This window comes from Chlorocebus sabaeus, chromosome 24 (assembly GCF_047675955.1).
Source record: "Chlorocebus sabaeus isolate Y175 chromosome 24, mChlSab1.0.hap1, whole genome shotgun sequence".
NCBI classification, from domain to species: Eukaryota; Metazoa; Chordata; class Mammalia; order Primates; family Cercopithecidae; genus Chlorocebus; species Chlorocebus sabaeus.
Window position 1 is genome coordinate 10,867,345 of NC_132927.1, and position 25,742 is coordinate 10,893,086.

The 25,742-nt window shown below is 45.0% G+C and overlaps 2 protein-coding genes across 2 annotated transcripts in view; both read right to left on the bottom strand.

Annotated features, from left to right (window-relative positions):
* The window catches only part of SPTSSA (serine palmitoyltransferase small subunit A), a 33,204-nt gene extending 22,849 nt beyond the window's left edge, over nucleotides 1-10,355 (bottom strand). Inside the window, exon 1 of the mRNA XM_007986456.3 lies at nucleotides 10,180-10,355. Within this exon, the coding sequence (XP_007984647.1) occupies nucleotides 10,180-10,291 (112 nt within the window). The 5' untranslated portion in view covers nucleotides 10,292-10,355. The remainder of the gene's footprint in view (nucleotides 1-10,179) is intronic.
* Nucleotides 10,356-10,474: 119 nt separating this feature from the next.
* Nucleotides 10,475-25,742, bottom strand: part of LOC140710081 (uncharacterized) — a 33,435-nt gene continuing 18,167 nt past the window's right edge. The window contains exons 2-4 of the transcript XR_012090933.1: nucleotides 17,481-17,570; nucleotides 11,020-11,104; nucleotides 10,475-10,900 (exon numbers count right to left, since the gene is read on the bottom strand). The gene's annotated coding sequence lies outside the window, so the exon portion shown is untranslated. The remainder of the gene's footprint in view (nucleotides 10,901-11,019; nucleotides 11,105-17,480; nucleotides 17,571-25,742) is intronic.

Below are 25,742 nucleotides of genomic sequence, written 5' to 3' on the forward strand. Positions count from 1 at the left end.
AGGAATCTTTGTCTCTTCTGCTCACTGATGTATCACAAGCACCAAAGCCAGCATCTGGTACAAGGAATGTACACAGTATTTGTTGAATTAATGGATGGCCCCAGCCTACTTTTTCAACTTTATTTCCCACCTATTCTTCCCAAAAGAATGCCTGCTCCAGCCAGTCTGACTGGAGTACTCACCGTCCCAGTACGCCTCTGTACCCTGGTCTGTACCCTCTTATCCATGTTGTGGGAAGAGAAACAAACCCACTCAAATGCCTCCTTGAAAGTTCTCTGAGCACTCCCAATCCATCATGCTCTTCCTGCCCTACATCCCAAAGCACCTGCTGCCCGGCTCCCTCAGCTGAAATAACACCAGAAGGCTCTATCTGATAACATGTGTAAATTCTTATTTTTCCTGAAACTACTCCCTAGTTTCCCTAAAGGAAGAAATGAAATCCATCTTCTTGGAAACTGAGGCAGAACTCAGGACAATACATTAAAAATGAAAAAAAAAAAATGCTTTTAGGTTCTATTTTTTTCCAGCCAAAATGAAAATAGCTTGGAATCCCAGGGAGGAAAAAAAGTGTATATACATATATATGTATATATATATACACACACACATATAATACATATATATGTGTATATATACACACACATACACACACATATATATATATATATATTTTTTTTTTTTTTTTTTTTGAGACGGAGTCTCCCTCTGTTGCCCAGGCTGGAGTGCAGTGGCGCGATCTCAGCTCACCTTCGCCTCCCGGGTTCATGCCACTCTCCTGCCTCAGCCTCCCGAGTAGCTGGAACTACAGGCACCCACCACCACGCCCAGCTAATTTTTTTGTATTTTTAGTAGAGACGGGGTTTCACCGTGTTAGCCAGGATAGTCTCAATCTCTTGACCTCGTGATCCGCCCGCCTCGGCCTCCCAAAGTGCTGGGATTACAGGCGTGAGCCACCGCACCTGGCCCCAAAAATGTATATTTTTTTTATCATTTTATTTTATTTTTTTAGAGACAGGTCTTGCTATGTTTAGTCTGGTCTCAAACTCCTAGGCTCAAGTGATCCTCCCACCTCAGCCAACCAAGTAGCTGGTATTACAGGTGCAAGCCACTGTACTCAGCACTTATTATTTTTTTAATTGACACATAATAAGTAATTGTACCTATTGGCTGGACATGGTGGCTCATGCCTGCAATTCCAGAACTTTGGAAGGCCAAGGCAGGAGGATCACTTAAGGCCAGGAGTTCAAGATCAGCCTGGCCAACATGGCGAAACCCCATCTCTACTAAAAATACAAAAATTAGCCAGGCATGGTAGCAGGCGCCTGTAATCCCAGCTACTTGGGAGGATGTGGCAGAATTGCTTGAACGTGGGAGGCGGAAGTTGCAGTGAGCTGAGAGCATGCCACTGTACTCCAGCCTGGGTGACAAGAGTGAAACTCCATCTAAAAAAAAAAAATTATTATTATTATACCTATTTACGGAGTATAGTGTGATATTTTGATACATGTATACAGTGCATAATGTTCAAATCAAGGTAATTAGCATATCTATCACCTCAAATATTTATCTTTATTTGTGTTGGGAACATTCAACATCTGCACTCCTAGCTATTTGAAAATATACAATAAATTATTAATTAGAGTCACCCTACAGTACTAGAACTTACTCCTCTTATCTAGCTGTAATTTCGTATTTGTTAACCAACCTCTGGCTACCCCCTTCCCAACAAAATGGGAAGGGGACTTCCCTTACCCTTCCCAACAAAAATGTATATTCTTATGGTTCACTTGCCTACTTTATTAAATTTTAAAATGTCAGTGAAAAAAAGTATTACTGGATTTTAACCAGTGAAAGTATTCAACAGGTATGAGCACCTGCCTTCATCTCCTCAAATCTTAGCTTGAGAGGCCCTTCATCATCTGACCTTTCCTGCTATTCACACCCCACTTCACTTGGTGCCGGTCAAACTGGCCTCTCTGCTAGTCCTGAAACATGCCAGGCTTCCTCATGCCTCAGGCCATTTGCACCTCCTGTGCCTTTTGCCTGGAATGCTCATTCCTCTAGAATTATCTCCCTTCTTAAATATTTCCAAATGTCCTCTCCTGGCCACTCTGGCTAAAACTGGGGAGCAGGGAATAAAAAAAAAAAAAAACTCAGCTGGGCATGGTGGGTGGCTCACACTTGTCCTAGCACTCTGGGAGCCCAAAGCTGGCAGATCACTTGAGCCCAGTAGTTGGAGACCAGCCTGGGCAACATAGCAAAACCCTGTTTCTACAAAAAAAAAAAAAAAAAAAAATTAGCCAGGTGTGGTGGAGCATGCCTGTATTCCCAGCTACTCAGGAGGCTGAGGTGGCAGAAAAGCTTGAGCCGAGATCATGCCACTGCACCCTAGCCTGGGTGACAGAGCAAGACTCTGTCAAAAAAAGAAAGCAGGAAAGTAAAGGAAAGAAAGAAGGAAGAGAGGGAGGGAAGAGGAGAAAAAGAAAAATGTCCTTCTGCCTTACTTTCCATCCTGTTCTGCTTTATTTTTATCCATAACAGTTGTAACAATCTAATAATCTATATATTTCATTTCTTTATCTAGTGGCATTAGAAGAAAAAATTTATGTTTTATTACAGTTATAGCCCCAATTTCTAGAATAGTATCTGGCAAATAGAAGGTACATAATACTTGTGGAGTACAGAATTCAACAAACGTACACATTTTACAAATGAGTAAACAAAGCAATGTAAATTTTGTTAACAGCTCCAAGGTAAGTCAAAGGAGTTCTCCCATGCTTTGGGAGGCCGAGGTAGCAGGATCACTTGAGGCCAAAAGTTTGAGACCGCCTGGGCAACACAGCAAGACCCTGTCTCTACTAAAAATTAAAAAAAAAAAAATTAGCCCAGATATTCAGGAGGCTGAGGAAGAGGCTGAGGCGAGACGATCACTTGAGCCCAAGAGTTCAAGTTTACAGTGAGCTATGATTGCACCACAACACTCCAGCCTGGGTGACAGAGCAAGACCCTGTTCACCTAATCCCTTTAAATTTAAGTTCTCTCTGAGAACTGCATTCTGTTCATCAGAAGCAGCCAAGCTCCAAAACCACTCTAAAAGTGGTTTAAAACCAGGTTTCTTGGCCGGGCGCGGTGGCTCGTGCCTGTAATCCCAACACTTTGGGAGGTCGAGGCAGGTGGATCACCTGAGATCAGGAGTTCAAGACCAGGCTGGCCAACACGATGAAACCTCGTCTCTACTAAAAATACAAAAATTAGCTGGGCATGGTGGCAGATGCCTGTAATCCCGGCTACTCGGGAGGCTGAGGCAGGAGTATCGATTGAGCCCGGGAGGCGGAGGCTGCAGTGAGCCGATATTGCGTTACTACACTCCAGCCTAGGCAACAGTGAGATTCCATCTCAAAAAAAAAAAAAAAAAAAAAAATCAGGTCTCTTTTCCCACTCTCAAATACTTCTGCAACTGCTTTAAAATAACAAATCAGGCCGGGCACGGTGGCTCAAGCCTGTAATCCCAGCACTTTGAGAGGCCGAGACAGGCGGATCACGAGGTCAGGAGATCGAGACCATCCTGGCTAACATGGTGAAACCCCGTCTCTACTAAAAAATACAAAAAAAAACAGCCCGGTGAGGTGGTGGGCGCCTGTATTTCCAGCTACTCGGGAGGCTGAGGCAGGAGAATGGCGTAAATCCAGGAGGCGGAGCTTGCAGTGAGCTGAGATCCAGCCACTGCACTCCAGCCTGGGTGACAGAGTGAGACTCCGTCTCAAATAAATAAATAAATAAATAAATAAATAATATAAAATAACGAATCAGCTCGGCGCAATGGCTCACATCTGTAATCCCAGCACTTTGGGAGGCCAAGGTGGGTGAATCACCTGAGGTCAGGAGTTTGAGGCCAGCCTGGCCAACATGACAAACCCCATCTGTACTAAAAATACAAAGAATTAGCCAGGCGTGGTGGCGCATGCCTGTTATCCCAGCTACTTGGGAGGCTGAAGCAGGAGTATCACTTGAACCCGGGAGGCGGAGGTTGCAGTGAGCCGAGATCGCACCATTGCACTCCAGCCTGGGCAACAAGTGCAAAACCCTGTCTCAAAAAATAAATAAATAAATAAAATAACAAATCAATATATAAACAAATGTTTTTTAAGCATTATTTGTGTGCCCAGCACTGTGGTTTAAAAGTGGAAAAAAAATGTTTTCAAGACACATGAACTGTCTTTCAGGGGGAATCTAATTCCTAACATAAACCAAAAAACTGCCCACATTTTGCTTAAAATAAAATGCCATGGAAACATCAGCAGCAGCAGAGAGATGGGCAAATATAGCCATGATTATAGACTAATATGACTCTATTTTTTAATCAATAAAACAAGATTATAGGCCAGGCACGGTAGCTCATGCCTGCAATCCCAGCACTTTGGGAGGCCGAGGCAGGCAGATCACCTGAGGACAGGAGTTAAAGACCAGCCTGGCTAACATGGTGAAATCTTGTCTCTACTAAAAAATACAAAAATCAGCCGGGCGTGGTGGCACACACCTGTACTCTTGGCCGGGCGCGGTGGCTCATGCCTGTAATCCCAGCACTTTGGGAGGCCGAGGCAGGTGGATCACTCAGGAGGGCGAGACGGAACAATCGCTTGAACCCAGGAGGTAGAGGTTGCAGTAAGCCAAGATGGTGCCACTGCACTCCAGCCTGGGCAACAGAGGGAGATTCCATCTCAAAAAAAAAAAAGAAAAACAATTAAAATAGCATACTTCTGATTCAAATTATCATTATTATTATTATTATTATTGTTGTTGTGAGACAGAGTATTTGCTCTGTTGCCCAGGCTGGTGTACAATGGCACAATCTTGGCTCACTGCAACCTCCGACTCCCGGGTTCAAGCAATTCTCCTGCCTCAGCCTCCTATGTAGCTGGGACTACAGGCACCAGCCACCAAGCCCCACTAATTTTTGTATTTTTAGTAGCGACAAGAATTCACCACGTTGGCCAAGCTGGCCTTCAACTCTTCACCTCAGGTGATCCATCCACCTCAGCCTCCCAAAGTTGATTCAAATTATTTTAACAAACTATTCTTAGTTTTTTCACCTCTCAACAGGCATGGTTACAATGTTATCCAGTGAGATACTTCAGGGCCAATCTCACTGTTACAAAAGCCTCTCTTGGTTACAAAACCTGGTCTTTTTTTTTTTTTTTTTTTTTTTTGGCGGAGTCTCCCTCTGTCACCCAGGCTGGAGTGCAGTGGCGCAATCTCCCCTCACTGCAAGCTCCGCCTCCCAGGTTCACGCCATTCTCCTGCCTCAGCCTCCTGAGTAGCTGGGACTACAGGCGCCTGCCACCATGTCCGGCTAATTTTTTGTATTTTTAGTAGAGACAGGGTTTCACTGTGTTAGCCAGGATGGTCTCGATCTCCTGACCTTGTGACCTGCACGCCTCGGCCTCCCAAAGTGCTGGGATTACAGGCGTGAGCCACCGCGCCTGGCCAAAACCTGGTCTTTTCTTTCCCACCTTTGGATGCCGGTAGGGAAAGGAAACTTTTGAAACGTCTGTTAAAAATGTCTCCTCCTGAGATGAGGTAAGTGGTTCTCAGTCTATGGTAGATCTCCTTTTGTAGTACATACTGTAATACTAATTAGCACTTATCAGATTCTTTTTTATTGTTATCTTTTGTCTTAATGCAGGTGTCATGTTCCATTTCTCTGTAAGATAGAAACATGTCTGCACATGGAAAAAGTTCAAATATTCCTTGACAAACCAAACGCTAATGTATCACTTCAAATGTCTTATTAGAAGACAGATGGTAGCCCGGGCATCTCGGCTCATGCTTGTAATCAATCCCAGCACTTGGGGAAGCTGAAGTGGGTGGATCACTTGAGGTCAGGAGTTCAAGACCAGCCTGGCTAACATGGTGAAACCCCACCTCAATTAATAATACAAAAATTTAGCCAGGCATGGTGGCACGGCCTGTAGTCCCAGCTACTCAGGAAGCTGAGGCAGGAGAATCGCCTAAGTCCCAGAAGCAGAGGTTGCAGTGAACCGAGATCGCACCACTGCACTCCAGCCTGGGTGACAGAGCAAGACTGTCTCAAAAAAAAAATACAAAGAAAGAAAAGACAAGACAGATGGTAAAAGAAAACTTAGCATATAGGCCCTAGTGAGGAAGAATTTACAAAACTTATTCATAAATCTCACTGTTTCAAGAACTATTTACAATGTGTCTGACTTGACCCAATAGAGGCTTTTCCTTAAAAACACATCTTAAAATCTTTTTTATAAATTGCCATTTCCTTAAATAGGTAAGTTCAAAAATACTTATATTCAATTGAGATTTTTTTTTTTCTTTTGAACAGGCTGTCACCCAGGCTGGAGTGCAGTGGTGTCATCTCAGCTCACTGCAACCTCTGTCTCCCAGGTTCAAGAGATTCTGGTGCCTCAGCCACCGAAGTAGCTGGCATGCACTACCACACCCGGCTAATACTTGCATTTTTAGTAGATACAGAGTTTTGCCATGTTTCCTAGGCTGGTCTCATATTCCTGGACTTCAGCTATTTGCCCACCTCGGCCTCCCAGAGTGCTGGGATTACAGGTGCGAGCCACCGCACCAGACCTGAGATTGACTTTTTTTTTTTTTGAGATGGAGTCTTGCTCTGTGGCCCAGGCTGGAGTGCAGTGGCACGATCTCAGCTCACTGCAACCTTTGCCTCCTGGGTTCAAGTGATTCTCCTGCTTCAGCCTCCCAAGTAGCTGGGACTACAGGCGTGCGCCACCACACCAGGCCTTTTTTTTTTTTTTTTTGGTAGAGATGGGGTTTCACCATGTTAGCCAGGCTGGTGAATCGCCACTGTGCCTGGCCGAGATTGACTTTCAATTTACAACAGCTTTTAACTAACTTCTAGCTATTTGATTTGGGAAGTCAAGAAGCAAAGAATTTCTAAACATCCATTCAGATGCTCAAGGATGCCCCTGGAAAGTACAGTGATAGTACGTTATCAATTTCCCCGGAAATTACAACTTTTTCTTTTTTTTTTTTTTTTTTGAGATGGAATCTTGCTCTGTCACCAAGGCTGGAGAGCAGTGGTATGATCTCGGCTCACTGCGACCTCCGCCTCCCAGGTTCAAGCGATTCTCCTGACTCAGCCTCCCGAGTAGTTGGGATTTCAGGCACCCACCACCGCACTAGGCCCACAACTTCAAATTTTTAAAAAGGCATTATATAGCAAGGAAATGTAAACTAATGCATCCATCCTCTTTAAGAAATTAATCTGGGCCAGGCGCGTTGGCTCACGCCTGTAATCCCAACACTCTGGAAGGCCGAGGTGGGCAGATCACTTGAGGTCAGAGTTTGAGACCAGACTGGCCAACATGGTAAAACCACTCCCCCACCCCACCCCCAACCCTGGCTCTACTAAAAATACAAACATTAGATGGGTGTGTTGGTGGGCATCTGTAATCCCAGCTACCTTGGGAGGCTGAAGCAGGAGCATTGCTTGAATCCGGGATGCAAAGGTTGCAGTGAGCCAAGATTGCACCACCACGCTCCAGCCTGGGCGACAGAGACTCCATCTCAAAAAAAAAGAAAAAGAAAAAAAAAGAAAATTAACCTGGCCAGGCATGGTGGCTCATGCCTGTAATCCCAGCATTTTGGGAGGCTGCGGCAGGCAGATCACCTGAGGTCAGGAGTTCCAGACCAGCCTGGCCAACGTGGTGAAACCCCATCTCTACTAAAAATACAAAAATTAGCCGGGCGTGGCGGCAGGCACCTGTAATCCTGGCTATTCTGAAGGCTGAGGCAGGAGAATCACCTGAACCTGAGAGGCGGAGGTTGCAGTGCGCTGAGATCGTGCCATTGCACGCCAGCCTGGGCAACAAGAGCAAAACTCCATCACACACACACACAGAGAAAGAGAGAAAGAGAGAAAAGAAATCAGTCTAAAGTCTTCCTCTGTTCAGGACTTCTAACTCAGACAGACACCAATTTTCAGACCGGCAGAGGCAAATTTCTCTAAATTTTAGGTTTCTAGCATTGATGATTAAGTTGAATGTAATGTTTAAGCTGTAGAAAGTATGCCTCTTTCCTTTAACACCATGTAGCTGGCCACAAATCAGTTCTGGGTGAAGCTTACTAATCGTTAATGGATTTATGAAATTCAAAGTACTTCACAGTAAGCCTCCTGACAAGTTGGGGGGAAAAAAAATCCAGCTTTCTTATTCAGTTCTTCCGTCAAGCTAAAACGAGGATTCAATCTCAAATTGATGTTCCAAACTACCAGATAGTTTTAAATGATTCTAGAAGTTGAAGTGGAAAAATATAAATATAACAGCTGATAGTAATTCAAGACTGGCTTATGTCAAATGATTGCATTTCTAACCCCAATAACATGAAATTTGAAATAAGATTTTTTTTCATCTCAAGTTTAAAATCATAAGGTTCTATAATACTGGATGTCAGTTGGTTGCAGTTGTCACCTATTTGAAAAAAAAATTTGAAACTACTTGGTTGCTAAACCAATGGTAACTCAAAACCATTAAAGGCAAATATCTACTATGCAATAAATCATTTCATAATTTATTTCTCCATACCCCAAAAAAGCCATCACCTAGTTCTTTATAGGATACTATCACTATTGCAACATAACAGAAAAATCTTAACATCATTGATAACTGTAGCATTTTAGTGTGTAAAATCTATATTAGATTTTAGGTGTAAAAGCTTTTAGGTGTAAAATCTATACTATATTCTAATAGTGCACTCTACATTCAATATCTGATTTAAAGAGCTTCAATGTAACCCAGCATTGTTTAAATTAATTTAGGATGTGTTATGTGAGTGAAGATACGCTTGCTTCTACAGAGAGACTTCTATTAAACATACATTTAAGTATGTATTTTACAAGGCATGGCCCTGTGAGCCCTAAAGAGTGAGACTACAGTGCAGCTACAAATAAATGGTGCAGGAAATCAAAGCAAACTATCTTCAATGTCTAAATCCAAAATATGCATTCTGGTTCTTAAATTCCTAATAAATAAACTGCTTTGAAAGCATCTCAAATTCTTCAAAAGTGCTGAAACAAAAGACTCAGCTTTGAGTACAACCTTAAGCTATTTCAAAACAAACACACTTGATAAGGCTTGGAATGAAATTACCTCAGTCACTCACTGGAATGCAACAATGCATTCGCAAAGTTGTTCTGAAGTAAGCTACTCCACTAAACCACACTGAAAAGGAGAGAACCTGGATAAACTAAACATGTTTTGTGAAATATCTGTTTCGTATTGGCCTGAGTTTGTAAAAAGTTACATCTCATTCATTATCAGTATTCAATCTGCAAGAATATCATTAAAGGATGTCAATATGGACAAGTAGAGACAAGAAACATCAGACTTTAAGGGAGCCTATCTTCACAATCCTGAGTTATTAATTGAAGTTCTCAAAGTTAGATGAGTTAAGATACAGAAAACGTGCTTTGCACAAATGCTTTGCTTATAGTAACCACTCAACAGTCATTAATAATTTACTAACTATCCACCACAACAGTTTCAAACCCTACCGACAACTAACCACAAATTGCACCACTTTTCAGGCCGACTTCTACGGACGGTGCAAAGAAGCAATACACTTTTAAAACTCCCCACCTTTTAGACCAAAAAGATACAATAAACTGCTGTCAAAAACTACTGGAGTGTCATGCCTACAAATTCAGAATCTGGCTTAAAAGCTGGTTAACTGGTTAGAATTCTTGGTAGACCCAAAGCCAACTACATCAGGAACACTTAAAGGTCAACGGCGTCCAAGCTGGGAGCGATGTACTCCACTGTTACATGATCCCCGCCTCCTACAGGAACAGGGGACTGAACCAAAGGCAGGCGCGGCCGAAGTGCAGGCGACACACTGGGTTACACATCACCCTCGGAGATTTTCTCCAGGAATCAAGACGCTTCCTCCTTGGGTTCAGCGACTCACGGGTGACTCCGGATCTCAAGAGTTCTCGCCTCCCCCACCTCCCACTTAACCCCGCAAGCGCGGCCCTAGGCCCCCAGACCTCCCCCTGCCCCCCTACTCCTCGGCTTCCGCGCACAGGACCCGCGGGGCCGCCGCTCCAACCTCCACCCCAGGCCCCGGGCCTGGGAGCTGCGGCCCCGCGGCCCGGCCCCCGCGCTCGCGACCCGGACAGGATACTGAACACCGTCCGCTCCCAGGGCTCCAGCATGTAGAGCGCCGTGACCAGCAGGTACTGGTAGTAGAACCAGGACATCTGCTTCCAGGCCCGCGCCAGCGCCATCCCCGCCATGCGCCTCCCGCGATGCAGCTCACACGTAAGTCTGTCCGGCCGGCCGCCCGCTCACGTCCTAAAGCCCCCGGCAGCCAGGCCCGCCCGCCCGCCACCCAGCGCCCATTGGCCCGCCCGGCCCCGCCGTCACCCGCGGCACGCCCAGCCCCGCGCGCGCCCAGGCCGCCGGCCCCGAGCCCCGCCCGACCCGCGCTCATTGGCCAGGCCGCTACCTTGCGTCCCGTCGTCCCCTCCCGCTTCCCCGCCCGGGCATCGCCCACGCGAACCGGAGAACGGTCCCCGCGAGAGCGCCCGGGCCGGCCGGTGGTGGGCGGGGCGTCAGTGCCGGCCGGGGGCCCCCAGCCCAGCGGGCGCCGGATCCATCCAGACTGGCCCAGAGCGGTTGCGGAATAAATATTTCTGGAACACTTGTTATGCCTCAGGCATCCTTCTGAGGAGGGGGATTGCCAGGGAGAACCGAAATGCCTTCGGTTACTTACCTCGTGCAGCTGGCGGCCTAGCTGGGAGACAGGCATTAATCAAGTCGTGATCGGTGTAAGAGGAGAATAAGGGACTGAGAGAGGGTGAGGAGGTGAACGCCATCTAATAAGGAGGTCTGGAAAGGCGTCCCTGTAGAAGGGATGCACATTCGGCCTCCTTCCTCCCTTCCCCCGCCCATGCACACACACAAAAACACACCCATCTAGACAGGCATAACCCATGCACTCCCTAACCCAAAGACCACTTACCAAAAGTATCTATCTGCCGACCTCTTAGTGACTGTAGTTAACCACCAAGTGGGTCAAGGCCAGAAGCGCGCTGATCTAGTGGGTTCTGCAGATGACAGGCAGTTTGAGATTGGTGTGAGGGCTGGAGATACGTCCTAGAAATGCACTCCTGGATGCCCGGATTTTCCCACTGCCAAATGGGTCAGCAACATTGCACTGGCCACCAGGAGCTCCATACACTGGTGTAGCATGTGAAATGCCACAATTAAATGGCCTGCTGTTTAAATGTTAAAAGTCTTCCAGGTTAAACAGCCTATTGCTTAAACTTTAAAAGTTTCATGGTTAATAACTATTTATTTAAAAGTATCAAGTGCCGGCCAAGCGCAGTGGCTCATGACTGTAATCCAAGCACTTTGGGAGGCTGAGGCTGGCGGATCTCTTGAGTACAGGAGGTCGAGACTAGCCTGAGCAACATGATGAAACTCCATCTCTACAAAAAAAAAAAAAAGTTAGTCAGGGGTGGTGGCCTGCACCTGTAGTCCCAGCTACTCAGGAGGTTGAGGCGGGAGGATTGCTCGAGCACAGGAGGTCGAGGTTGCAGTGAGCCAGGATGGCACCACTGCACTCCATCTTAGCTGACAGAGCAAAAGAAAGGAAGGAAAGAAAGGAAAGAGAGAGAGAGAAAGAAAGAGAAGGAAGGCAGGCAGGCAGGAAGGAAGGAAGGAAGGAAAGAAGGAGAAAAAAAGAAAGAAAGAAAAGAGTAAGTAATATTAAGTGCCAGACATTGGGGATAGCAAACAAGATAGACTGAGACCTGCCTTCATGAAGTACCCAGTCTACTGGGGAAGAGAGGCAACTTAATGGATTACAGTGAGGTGTGGTAAATGATATTTTTGTGGACCCTATCCTTTAGGATACCAAGATAGCCCAGACAAAATCAGATCGGGCTTGTGAAAGGCTTCTGGAAGATGGTGCTTGAACTGAGTGTTGAAGGACAAGCAGCAATGGAAGAATGAATGAGCCTGGGGAAGAGTGGGTGAGACAGACATTCTAAGGATGAAGTTGTAATGTTTTTAGAAGACTGGAAGAACTTCCATGTGGCTGGAGCAAAAATAATGTGTATGCAGTAGCAAGAGATGGGCGTAGATAGCAAACAGGGACTATATTCTGAGGGACCTTGTTTGAGAAACTAAGAAATTTTTAACTTGATGTCCAAAAGTTACTAGAGCCAACAGCTTAAATAAGATTTTCTTTCAGGGCTGGGTGCAGTGGCTCACACCTGTAATCCCAGCACTTTGGGAGTCCAAGGCGGGTGGATCACCTGAGGTCAAGAGTTCCAGACCAGCCTGGCCAACATGGTAAAACCCCGTCTCTACTAAAAATACAAAAAAGTAGCCAGGTGTGTAGTGGGTGCCTGTAATCCCAACTATTTGGGAGGCTAAGGCAGGAGAATTGCTTGAACCCAGGAGGCGCAGGTTGTAGTAAGCCGAGATCGCGCCATTGAACTTCAGCCTGGGCAACAAGAGCTAGACTCCGTTTAAAAAAAAAAAAAAAAAATTGCCTTTCGGAACAAGACTTGGGTGGGGGTAGTAGCCTGGAGGCTACTGAGGAAAAAAACAGGTTGGGAAGACATCACAAAAGTAGTCTTCCTTAACCCTCACTTGGAACCTCCTTACCCCTCAGAGGTCCAGGTACACATGCCCTCCTACTTTCAAACTTAACTGTTTTGGACTTCTTTCTGTCCCTATTCCTGTTCCGGCACAGGCAAGCTCTGTTCCTTTTTCCTCGAGAACTCCAAGTACCCTCAGCATCTGGTGATGCTATGTAAAATTTACCCAGGATTGGAAGCATCACCCATAGCCACCCTTCCTTTACTGGGCCCTCTCCCTAGCAGCATTTCTGCCAGGTGGTTGTCCTCACTGTTAGTAGCTCCCAATCCACTGCGTGTCTCTTGGAAACCAGCCCTACCACCTCATCTCACTAAAGTTGGTGACTGACTAGAAATGAGGAAAAGAGGCTGAGATCCTGGATGATGACAATACAGAGAATCCGAGGGAAGACGTTTGGCTGAAAAGGTATTGATTTTGTTAGGATGAAGCTATGTCTGAGGTACCTGAGGGATATTTCAGTGGAGGTATCCACGGGACAACTGAGCACATGGTTTGGAACTCAGAAGTGAAGCCTGAACAGAACTAGAGGCATATGAATTTTCAATATGTCTCTGGTCATTGAAGCCAGAAGAGCAGATGAGGTCACCCAAGGAAAGCACATAGAACGGGAAGAGCAGGGTACAGAATAAACCCAGAGATTCTGGCGTTTGGCCAATGAGAGTCCAAAGGAAGCCAATACAGGAAAGGAGCTACTTAAGATTTGACAGCAATGAGGAGAGACATACAGGAGAAGCTAATGGAGGAAGGGACAGCCAGCAGAGCAAATGGCTCAGGGAGGAGAAGCAAAATGAAGAAGGGAAGCACCAATTTGTTTTGTCCACATGGAGCTAGATTAATGACTCGGCATTTCATTGTGGAATGATGATAGGGCAGAAGCCAGATTATAGAAGGCTGAGGAGAGAACGGGAAGTAAAACAATGAAGACAGTTCATTCAGGCTTAGTTTTGCAGGAGGCTTGCCTGTGAAGGGAAGGAGATAGAATGGTGGCAAGGGTTTCAGTTTGGTTTCATTTTCAGATAGGAAAGGGGTAAGCACATTTATGGGCTTAAAGATATGGATAAAGATGGTGGGCTGGGGGACCAGATCTAAACCCTTAATAAACAGGAACTGGTAGCTCTTTCCCCAAGAGGAGGAGGATGGAAAGACGGGAGCCAGATGGACACAAACACAAATGAGTAAGTTAAGGAACTCCCTACCTTACAACCTCAGTTTTCTTAGTGAAAAAATAAAGGCCTCTTGTTGAGAGTGAGCAAGATGTTGAAGTGCGGAGGGTATGAAAAAGAAAAAGGGAGATGGGAGAAGCTTCCTAAAGCTGCCTAAGGATTGTCAGGCAGAAAAACCATACAGTTTTTACCAACAATACACAAGTACCGAGTATATATAGAACTAGAGAAGTTGAGTTAGGAGACTTCCTCCAAGGCAGGGTTTGCTGGATGGATACAAGGGAGAAATAAGCAAGAAGGCTGATGGAGAGAGAATAATTGAAATAATGACTACAAGAATTAGGTCACAGAGGGAAGTAAATGATAAAAAGGTAAAATGAAGTAGTCCAGAGCTGTGTGAGGTTGGAAACTGTAGGAGTAGGTGCATGGGAGAGAGTCTGTGTTGGAGGAGGAAGGCCACAGCTGTGCTTCTGAAGCTTAGGAGTACAGAAATAGGCCAGTCTTAGACAAAGATCAGGCATAGGTTGTGACCATGGGATAGGCAGCTAAAGTGGAGTGGAGGGGATAGTAAAGACCACAGGAAAGATAAAGTTGTCCAGGATGATGGCAGGACTAAGTGTCGAGAGGGAAAGTCTATAAAGCAAATGTCAAAGTCTGCAGTGAGTGTAGAGAAAAGCTCAGGAGACAGGCGGATGAAGGGGGCAAAGCCCAGTGGCACATGGTTTTGGTTAGGAGGCAGTACTGGAGAGCAAGCAGAAAGCCAATCCCACTCCACCCCCAGTCCCACCCCCAGCTCTGTGGTAGGAGGACTTAGGTCATATCCTCAGGGAAAAAGAAAGAGATAGAGTGTTCCCAAAGAGGATGACAGTAGAGGAGTCTTTGTTTATACAGGAAAGTGAAGTCGGGGGCAAGAGAGAGAGGGTTGGCAAGAAGGGTTCAGTTGCAGTGATGTTCCTGGAAGATGAAAATACCAGGGCAGAATGGGAAGGCAGAACATTGGTACCTTAGCAACATAATGCTGATGGCCAAGTGGGCCAGGCTGACCTCAACATCTGACTCAAAGCAGCATCAGGACAGACACCAGCAGAACCCAAGTGGTTTCCAGGGCTATGGGGCAACCACTGATTGCTGTCCAATCAGCAAACCAGGACCTTGACTCACTTTTAGTCTTTCAAATACATGTTACTAAGAAGTCATTTTGTGCATTAGCAAAGCTCAGCCCTGAGGTAGCAGGTGAGGCAGGTGATGGAAGCAACCAATAGCCCATGAACACTGCCCAACCTCAGGCCCTCTGCCCAGAGAGGAGAAGGGGCATAGGAAAGCATGTCAGCCCAGGGCTGCCAGCCTCTTCAAAGCAGAGCCCTGGGTCAAAGCTACTGGCACAATTAGGTCTGAGTTGGGTATGCAAAAAATTTTTAAAAAAATAGAATGCCAACTGCAGCAACTTAAACACACACATACACACACACACACACACACACAGCCACATAGTTGTATTCATAAATGAGGTCAGTGCCTAGCTGAAATCTAATAAATAGACCTTAATTCAACCAGCATTTATTAAGGATCTAGTTACTATATATTTTCAGAGTTGTGTGAAAATTAACAGTTTTTAGATGGGTATGAACAATGAATATTTGAGACGGGTATGGTGGCTCACACCTATAATCCCAGCACTTTGGGAGACCAAGGCAGGCAGATCACTTGAGGTCAGGAGTTTGAGACCAGCCTGGCCAACATGGCGAAACCTCATCTCTATTAATAATACAAAAACTAGCTGGGAATGGTGGCACGCACCTGTAGTCCCAGCTACTCTGGAGGCTGAGGCACAAGAATCGCTTGAACCTGGGAGGCAGAGGTTGCAGTAAGCCAAGATTGGGCCACTGCACTGCGGCCTGGGCAACAAAGTGAAACTGTGTCTCAAAAAAAAAAAAAGAATAAAAAAAGAATATTTATATTTTCCAATTTTTGTATGCTCTTTATACTACAAGAAACATTTGCTAAATATCTAGCATTTTTTTCCAGTACGGTTTCACAGCTTCTCTTCTTAAACTGCCCAATTCTATCCAATTCTCTCTTACTCTGCACTCAGTGGGCAGCCTCCCTCCTGCTCTGCCTGTCTTGTGCTCTCCCAATGCTCTGAGATCCTCCAAACATCCTTTACAAGCCCTCCCCTTCCTCACAACCATCACCACCCTACACTTACCACCCCACATTTTCTCCCAGCCTCATGAGAGTTGTCTCTAATCTGTAAAGCTACGCCCTCCTCTTGGACTTTGTCACTTTCTGTCACAGATCAAGAGTCTTGTCTCTCTCCTCTCCCACTTTCCTGCACCTTCTAAATATTCTCAGCTAATCTTTCTGCCCTTTTTGAACTACTTCTCCCCACTTTGCGGGTCCAAATCCTTTTTTTGGAATGAGAGTTACAAAATTACATTAAGCTATCATTTTTTGGCTGCGAAGTACCTGCAGTTGTGGTGATACCTAAAGCCACCATTCCTCTCGTTGGGTACCTTAAGACCTAGCCCAACCCCCCTCCAAGACATACAAAATCTGGGTTCTCTCTCTACCCTCTAGTGAAACCATTTCCTCAAGTTCACCAAAACTTCCTTCAAGCCAAATTCAATGAAGTTTAATCATCTTCTTACTGAACCTCTCTGCAGCATTTCACACTACTGAAATTTTTTTTTTTTTTTTTTTGAGACAGAGTCTCACTCTGTCACCCAGACTGGAGTGCAATGGCATAATCTCGACTCACTGCAACCTCTGCCTCCTGGGTTCAGGTGATTCTCCTGCCTCAGCCTCCCTAGAAGCTGGGACTACAGGTGCGCACCACCACACCTGGCTAATTTTATATTTTTAGTAGAGACAGGGTTTCACTATGTTAGCCAGGCTGGTCTCAAACTCCTGACCTCAGGTGATCTGCCCACCTCAGCCTCCCAAAGTGCTGGTATTACAGGCGTGAGCCACCATGCCCAGCCACTACTGAACATTTCTACCTTCTAAAATCTCCCCACGGTCTTGGTTTCTACCACACTGCACTATCCAAACTTCTCCTGGAGTTCTCACTGCTCCTTGGATTCCTTTGAAAAAAACTATTTTCTTCTGCATTCCTAAAGATCTGTTGTCTCCTCTGCCTCTCCCCATTCAAGCCTGCTTCCTCAGGTGGCTTGGCCCTCCCTTTGGATCCCAAACAGCACTTCAAGTCTTTATTCTACCTGCTGACAGGATGTATTTAAATATAATTAAAATGATAACAATTATCACTAACACATTACAATCATCTGGTCCTTCCTAGTTTACAAAGTGCTTTCATTATCTCATTTCCTCAGAGCAAGTACGGCTCCTGTTTAATAATTATGGACACTGAAGTTCAAGGACACAAACTAATCTTGCACCAAAAACTAACTTTTCTTTCCACCTTTCTCATTCCTGTTTATGGCAGAAAGAACCTTGATTTTTCAGGCCAGAAATGGCATACTAGTTTTACATCCCTTCTCCTGCCCCGACCCCTTGTTTCTGTTCCTGGGTGACGACGAGTCATTCCTCCAAGTGTCTCAGGTCTGCCTCCTTTGTTAGGACATGTCCCCACACAACCTCACTCTCATCAAGTGCATGAGCTGACCGTTGTCACCCAAACGTGGCTTACCTGCTGTCGCTGGCTATCCCTGTTTATTAACTATGGCTCATCTCGTACTTTCCGATCGAAGAAAACTTTTATACTAAAAATACTTCCAACCTATGAGAAAAAAATGGCAGGTTTTCAGAAAACTATTCCATGTTGTCTGTATCCGGAAAGTTTTCACTTAAATTGTCTTTTCAGTTCCAATTACCCAGTAGTTCCACCAACCCCTTCACTTACTGTCCATTACAATGTGCCCACAATACAGCAGTTGAGCCAGTGCCAAGTTACAGAAAGATCAATGTCACATGACCTCTGCTCTCAGAGAGTCTATGGTCTAAAAAGAAATACGTTCATATGGCCTATGGAAACGATAGTGTAATTAAGTTTAAGACTGTACATGGGGGCTCACGCCTGTAATCCCAGCACTTTGGGAGGCTGAGGCAGGCAGATCACCTAAGGTCAGGAGTTTGAGACCAACCTGGCCAACATGGTGTAAACCCGGTCTCTACTCAAAATACAAAAATTAGGCCGGGCGTGGTGGCTCACGCCTGTAATCCCAGCACTTTGGGAGGCCGAGGTGGGCGGATCACCTGAGATTGGGAGTTTGAGACCAACCTGACCAACATGAAGAAACCCTGTCTCTACTAAAAAAAAAATACAAACTTAGCCGGGCATCATGGCGCAAGCCTGTAATCCCTGCTACTCGGCAGTCTGAGGCAGGAGAATCGCTTGAACCTGGGAGGCAAAGGTTGCAGTGAGCCGAGATCGCGCCATTGCACTCCAGCCTGGGCAACAAGAGCGAAACTCCATCTCTAAATAAATAAATAATACAAAAATTAGCCTGGCATGGTGATGGGCACCTGTAATCCCAACTACTTCAGAGGCTGAGACAGGAGAATCGCTTGAACCCGGGAGGCTGAGGTAGAAGTGAGTAGAGATTGTGCCATTGCACTCCAGCCTGGGCAACAAGAGTGAAACTCCATCTTAAAAAAAAAAAAAAAAAATGACTGTATTAAGGGCCTACCTTTGCCAGGGGCTGTGGGAGTGGTAGGGCAGGTAGCATAGAGCCAGCACTTGAGGAGTTCATGGCCCAGTGTAGGAGACATGTGCACACAGGAAGGCCACAAAATATGGGATTCCTCCTGCCTGCTAGGTTTTCATGATATTCCTAGACTGACAGCCACAGTAACCTCTGGGTTCTAGGTCTGAGTCCCTCCTGCCGGGAATCAGCTGAGCTATTCCAGGAGCAGTGATGGAACTGTTTGTGAGGGAATGAGAAAGAAAAGGAGGAGATGAAAAGCTGGAGGGCTCCGGGGCCAGCAGATGGAAAAGCAGGGGTGACATTTGGTTCCCAGGACAGAAAAAGTGCTGATCTGGTCACTTGATATAGGGAAGAAAAAGACCAAGCAAGTCTAGTAAATTCGAGTATAAATGAAAGAAAACCCTCAAGATGTATTACACAATGTCTCAAAACACAGTAAAAGGTTGCTAAAACTTTTGTGCGTTTTTTATTATAGTAAATACTGAAAGGCACAAATAAAATAAACAGAACTACAATCAACATTTCATCCATATGTATTTTATTCAAATAGGCTCTCATTGTGGAATAAGAGAGTTCAGCAAATGCATGTGCCTCAAAAAGCAACAGAATCAGCCAGGTTCGGTCTCATGCCTGTAATCCCAGCACTTTGGGAGGCCAAGGCAGGTGGATCACTTGAGGTCAGGAGTCCAAGACCAGCCTGGCCAACATGGTGAAACCCTGTCTCTACTAAAAATACAAAAATTAGTGGTGGTGTGCACCTGTAGTCCTAGCTACTCAGGAGACTGAGGCAAGAGTATCACTTGAACCCAGGAGGTGGAGGTTGCAGTGAGCCGAGATCATGCCACTGCACTCCACCCTGGGCAACAGAGCAAGACTCCATCTCAAAAAAAAAAAAAAGGCAGGCGCAGTGGCTCACACTTGAACCTGGGAGCCGGAGGTTGCAGTGAGCCAAGATCACACCTCTGCACTGCAGCCCAGGCAACAGTGTGAGACTCTGTCTCAAAAAAAAAAACAGTGGCTCAAGCCTGTAATCCCAGCACTTTGGGAGGCCGAGACGGGCGGATCACGAGGTCAGGAGATCGAGACCATCCTGGCTAACACGGTGAAACCCCATCTCTACTAAAAAGTACAAAAAAACTAGCCGGGCGAGGTGGCAGGTGCCTGTAGTCCCAGCTACTCGGGAGGCTGAGGCAGGAGAATGGTGTGAACCCGGGAGGCGGAGCTTGCAGTGAGCCGAGATCCGACCACTGCACTCCAACCTGGGGGACAGAGCGAGACTCCGTCTCCAAAAAAAAAAAAAAAACAAAAAAAAACAGGTGGGGGTGGCAGTGGGCAGGCGCGGTGGCTCACGCCTGTAATCCCAGAACTTTGGGAAGCCAAAATGGGCAGATCACTTGAGGTCAGGAGTTCAAAACCAGACCAACATGGTGAAACCCCATGTCTACTAAAAATACAAAAATTAGTTGGTTGTGGTGTGGGCCCCTGTAATCCCAGCTACTTGGGAGGCTGAAGCAAGAGAATTGCATGAACCCAGGAGGTGGTGGTTGCAGTGAGCTGAGATCACGCCACCGCACTCCAGCCTGGGCAACAGAGCAAGACTCTGTCTCAGAAAAAACCCAAGGCAGCAGGGGGGTGCAGAATCAAATTTGGAGTTTCTCTCAGTAATGTTATGTGTAAAGGTAAACACATTGAACCATGGCTAAATATGGTAATTTCATTCAAGATAAAGGAGTTCTAAGAAGGTTTATCTAACCACCATACATATAGTAGCTAATCACTTAGCTACTGTATGTCAGGCCCCAAGGCCTGATTTCTTTTTTTTTTTTTTGAGACCAAGTCTCACTCTTTCGCCCAGGTTTTAGTGCAGTGGAGCGATCTTGGCTCACTGCAACCTCTGCCGCCCGGGTTCCAGCGATTCTCCTGCGTCAGCCTCATGAGTAGCTGGGACTACAGGCGCGTGCCACCACGCCCAGCTGAGGCCGCACCTGGCCTCCAAGGCCTGATGTCTAACACTCTTGTTTGGCACCAGCCTACTCACTAGTCATTTATGAGAAACCAAGGAGCAGTTGAGGATGTCCTGGTAAACGAGGACCCCTGATGTCAGCTGACAGTCTAGATGCCAGTCTTTCAGGTGGTTTTCTAGATGGGCAGCTGGCAGTGAAGACTTTTATCCCACCACACGGGGGCTTTACTGTCAGCACCATCAGTCCCTACTCTGACCTCAAATCTTCAGGAAAATGAAAACTTGATTTTCCTTGCAAAATGCATATCTACAGACCTGTGGGAGGAGAAGGGTGGCAGGATCTTGTCCTCTTCCCACCAGAAATAAATGCAAAGAGTTCATTCAAATACCCAGATAAATCAAAGAGGAGGCTGAGGGAGGGAGGTCCAGACCGTGAAAGCCAATGAGAACAGAGGAGGCCAAGGAGCCAAGGCTCGAAAAGTCAGAGGCTGAGGATACAAGGAGACAAAGAGGCTGAGACTCCAAGGATGCAAAAAAGGTTGTGGAGGCTGGGGAAGCAGAGAAAGCTGAGGAAGCTGAAGAAGTTGAAGAAGCTAGTAGTTGAAGAAGAGGCTGAGGAGGCTGAGGCACTGAGGCTGCCATGAGAAGGTGAAGGCCTGGAGGTGCAGTATTTGGCTGGAAGGGTGGGGCTCTGCTGTTTGGAGGGAAGTCCAAAAGCAAGAGCCAAGTGTGCCCTGTCAGATGCCATCAGTCTCGAACCGGCCTGTCTCTTTAGCAAATGAATGTAAACTAGAGGCTCTATTTAAACAAGTTTCACCTAACATCTCCTACTTCTTCTGACTCATTCTAATTTCCAAGTCCAAATACAGTAGTGATTTCATGGTTAGCCTCCTAAATATCAGTCCATGCCCATTGTGTCATTCTTTGTATCCTTTATAATAACCTCTGGGGATACAGATAGAATAGAATGTAAAATAATTTGCTGTGGAAACTTGCTGTGAAAAGTGAATCACTTTGACAGGTGACCAGAAATTTTAGGGTGCTTACCTAAAGTCTAAAATTCATATGTAGGTGATTTGGCTATTTTAGAGAGAGATGATTCAATTAGGAGTTCACTATGAGGCAGAATTCAATAAAATAATAATTTGATAAAGTAAAATAACTTCCCTTCTATAACTCTGAAAATTATATCAAATAGTTTTTAGATTGTGCTATTTGAGCTGGACATAACTGAATCAATTTAAGGTCCTGAAAGAGTTTGTACAAATTTAAAGTGGAGGTGGTTTCCAACTATTTGCTTAAATTGCACATCTGGTCATTAAAGCAAATTAGTGTTTTATGTCATTGACGCTAGAATGCTGAGCTTCCTACTGCTTAACATCAGTCCCATCTGGAATGTGTATTATATAGGCCAGGGACTTAGGAGCAGCTGTCCCATATCATTCTATCACATTATATATTATCTAATTTACAAGTTTAGAAATTATATGTACAATAAAAGCTGGATTATCTGATATTGCCCTAACTGATGTTTTTTGTTTTTTGTTTTTGAGATGGAATCTTGCTCTTCTCGCCCAGACTGGAGTGCAATGGCATTATCTTTGCTCACTGCAACCTCCACCTCCCAGGCTCAAGCAGTTCTCCTGCCTCAGCCTCCTGAGTAACTGGGATTATAGGTGCCAGCGACCACACCCAGCTATGTTTTGTAGTTTTAGTAGAGATTGGGGTTCGGCCATGTTGGCCAGGCTGGTCTCGAACTCCTGATCTTGTGATCCACCTGCCTCGGCCTCCCAAAGTGCTGAGATTACAGCCATGAGCCACCATGCCCGGCCCTAACTCATTATAATTTTATAAATTGTGTGTACAATAAAGTTGGATTATCTGTCATTGATCTAATGAGTTGTAGGAATTAGAATCTCTGACACCCTCCCAAAATAAATCTTCATGCTAGTTGGCTACTGATATGGCTTGGCTGTGTATCCACTCAGATGTCACCTTGAATTGTAATAATCTCCATGTGTCAAGGGTAGGGCCCAGTGGGAGATGATAATTGAATCATGGGGGCAGTTTTTTCCATACTGTTCTCCTGGTAGTGAATAAGTCTCATGAGACTAGATGATCTGTTTATAAGGGGTTTCCCCTTTCACTTGGTACTCATTCTCTCTTGCCTGCTGCCATGTAAGACGTGACTTTGCTCTTCATTCGCCTTCAACCATGATTGGGAGACTTCCCCAGTCACGTGGAAATGTGAGTCAATTAAACCTCTTTCCTTTATAAATTACCTACTCTCGGGTAGGTCTTTATCAGCAGCAGTGTGAGAACAGACTAATACAGCTATTAATGCTGAAATTCAACAAATGTCAACACATTTTGAAGATGTCAGAGTTGTTTCAAAGTCTTAAGATAAGCAGAGTAAGCCAGGGGAAAAAAACTTTTCTCCCAAAATTCAAACAATAAGAAAAACTTCAGAGATTCATTAGAAATTCCTTTTTTAGGCTGTACATGATGGTTTATACCCATAATTCCAGTGCTTTAGGAAAAATGCTCAAGGCCAGGAGTTCAAAACCAGCCTGGGCAACATAGCAAGACCCCTATCTCTATGAAAACTAAAAAAAAAAAAAAAAAAAAAAAAAGCCAGGCAGGGTGGCACACATCTGTAGTCCTAGCTACTGGGAGACTGAGGCAGGAGGATCACATGAGCTCAGGAGTTCAAGGCTGCAGTAAGCTACACTACTACACTCCAGCCTGGGTAACAGAGTGAGACCCTGTCTCCACAAAAACAAAAAACTAAAATCAAAACTGAAATAATTGAAAAATATATTAAATATGATTACACAACATAGGAAACTGAAGAAAATTACAGAAAAGGGAAATCAATTGCAGAATATTCATTAAAATAATCTGACTTCCACACAGACCAATGGAACCGAAAGAACCCAGAAATAATGCTAAATATGTAAAGCCAACTGATCTTCAACAAAGCACAAAAACACAAATTGTGGCATTGATACCCTGTTTAATAAATGGTGCTGGGAAAACTGGCAAGCCAACATGTAGAAGACTGAAACTGCACCCCCTATCTCTCACCTTATACAAAAATCAACTCAAGATGATCAAAGACTTGAATCTAAGACCTGAAACCATAAAAATTCTAGAAGACAACATTGGAAAAATTCTTCTAGACACCGGCCTAGGCAAAGAATTCATGACTGAGACCCCAAAAGTAAAGGCAATGAAAACAAAAATAAGTAAATGAGACCTAATTAAACTAAAAAGCTTCTGCACAGCAAAAGAAATAAGGAGGGTAAACAGACAACCCACAGAATGGGAGAAAATATTTGCAAACTATGCATAGAACAAATGACTAGTATTCAGAATCTACAAGGAACGCAAAAAAACCAGCAAGAAAAAAACAAATAATCCCATCAAAAAGTGGGCAAAGAATATGAATAGATATTTCTGAAAAGAAGATATACAAATGGCCAACAAACATATGGAAAAAAATGCTCAACATCACTAGTCATTAGGGAAATGCAAATTAAAACCACAGTGAGATACCACCTTACTCCTGCAAAAATGGCCATTATTTTTATTTATTTATTTATTTATATTTTTTGCAACAGAGTTTCACTCTTGTTGCCCAGGCTGGAGTGCAATGGTGCCATCTCGGCTCACTGCAACCTCTGCCTCCTGGGTTCAAGCGATTCTCCTGTCTCAGCCTCCTGAGTAGCTGGGATTACAGGCATGCGCCACCATGCCCAGCTAATTTTGTATTTTTTGTAGAGATAGGGTTTCTCCATGTTGGTCAGGTTGGTCTCAAACTCCCAAACTCAGGTGATCTGCCCGCCTCAGCCTCCCAAAGTGCTGGGATTATAGGCGTGAGCCACCACACCCAGCAAAAATGGTCATTATTAAAAAGTCAAAAAACAATAAATGTTGATTTGGATGTAGGGGAAAGGAAATGCTTATATGCTGCTGGTGGGAATGTAAATTAGTACAACCTCTGTGGAAAACAGTATGGAGATACCTTAAAGAGCTTGAAGTAGATCTACCATTCCATCCAGCAATCCCACTACTGGGTTATCTGTTCAAAGGAAAAGAAGACTTTATATGAAAAAGACACTTGTGGCCAGGCGCAGTGGCTCACACCTGTAATCCCAGCACTTCGGGAGGCCGAGGCGGGTGGATCGCGAGGTCAGGAGATCGAGACCATCCTGGCTAACACAGTGAAACCCCATCTCTACTAAAAATACAAAAAAAATTAGCTAGGAGTGGTGGCAGGCGCCTGTAGTCCCAGCTACTCAGGAGGCTGAGGCAGGAGAATGGCGTGAACCCAGGAGGTGGAGCTTGCAGTAAGCCGAGATTATACCACTGCACTCCAGCCTGGGCAACAGAGCGAGACTCCATCTCAAATAAGTAAATAAATAAATAAAATAAATAATAAAAAAAAGAAAAAGACACTTGTACACATATGTTTACAGTAGCACAATTCACAGTTGCAAAGGTGTGGAACCAACCTAAATGCCCATCAACTAATGAATGAATAAAGAAAATGTGGTATATATACACCATGGAATACTACTCAGCCACAAAAAGAAATAATGTCTTTTGCAGCAACTTGGATGGAGCTGGAGTCATTATGCTAAGCCATTATGCTAACACAGGAGTGGAAAACCAAAAACTGAATGTTATCACTTGTAAGTGGGAGCTAATCTATGAGTATGCAAAGGCATTTAGAGTGACATAATGGATGAACTTTAGAGAGTCAGAAGGGGGTGGTAGGAGGGGGACTAGGGATGAAAAACTACATATTAGGCACAATGTACACTACTCAAGTGACAGTTGCACTAAAATCTCAGAATTCACTGCTACTTAATTCATCCATGTAACAGAAAACCACTTATACCCCCAAAAGCTATTAAAATAATTTTTTTTTCTTTTTTTTTTTTTGGACAGAGTCTCACTCTGTTGTGCAGGATGGAGTGCAGTGGTAGAATCTTGGCTCACTGCAACCTCCACCTCCAGGCTCAAGTGATTCTCCTGTCTCAGCCTCCCAAATAGCTAGGATTATAGGTACCCATCACCACCACACCCAGCCAATTTTTGTATTTTTAGTAGAGATTGGGTTTCGTCATGTTGGCCAGGCTGGTCTGGAACTCCTGACCTCAGGTGATCTGCCCGCCTTGGCCTCCCAAAGTGCTGGGATTACAGGTGTGAGCCACTGCACCCAGCCTGCTTCTGTCTCTTTAAAAAATATTTTAGGCCTGTAATGCCAGCAGTT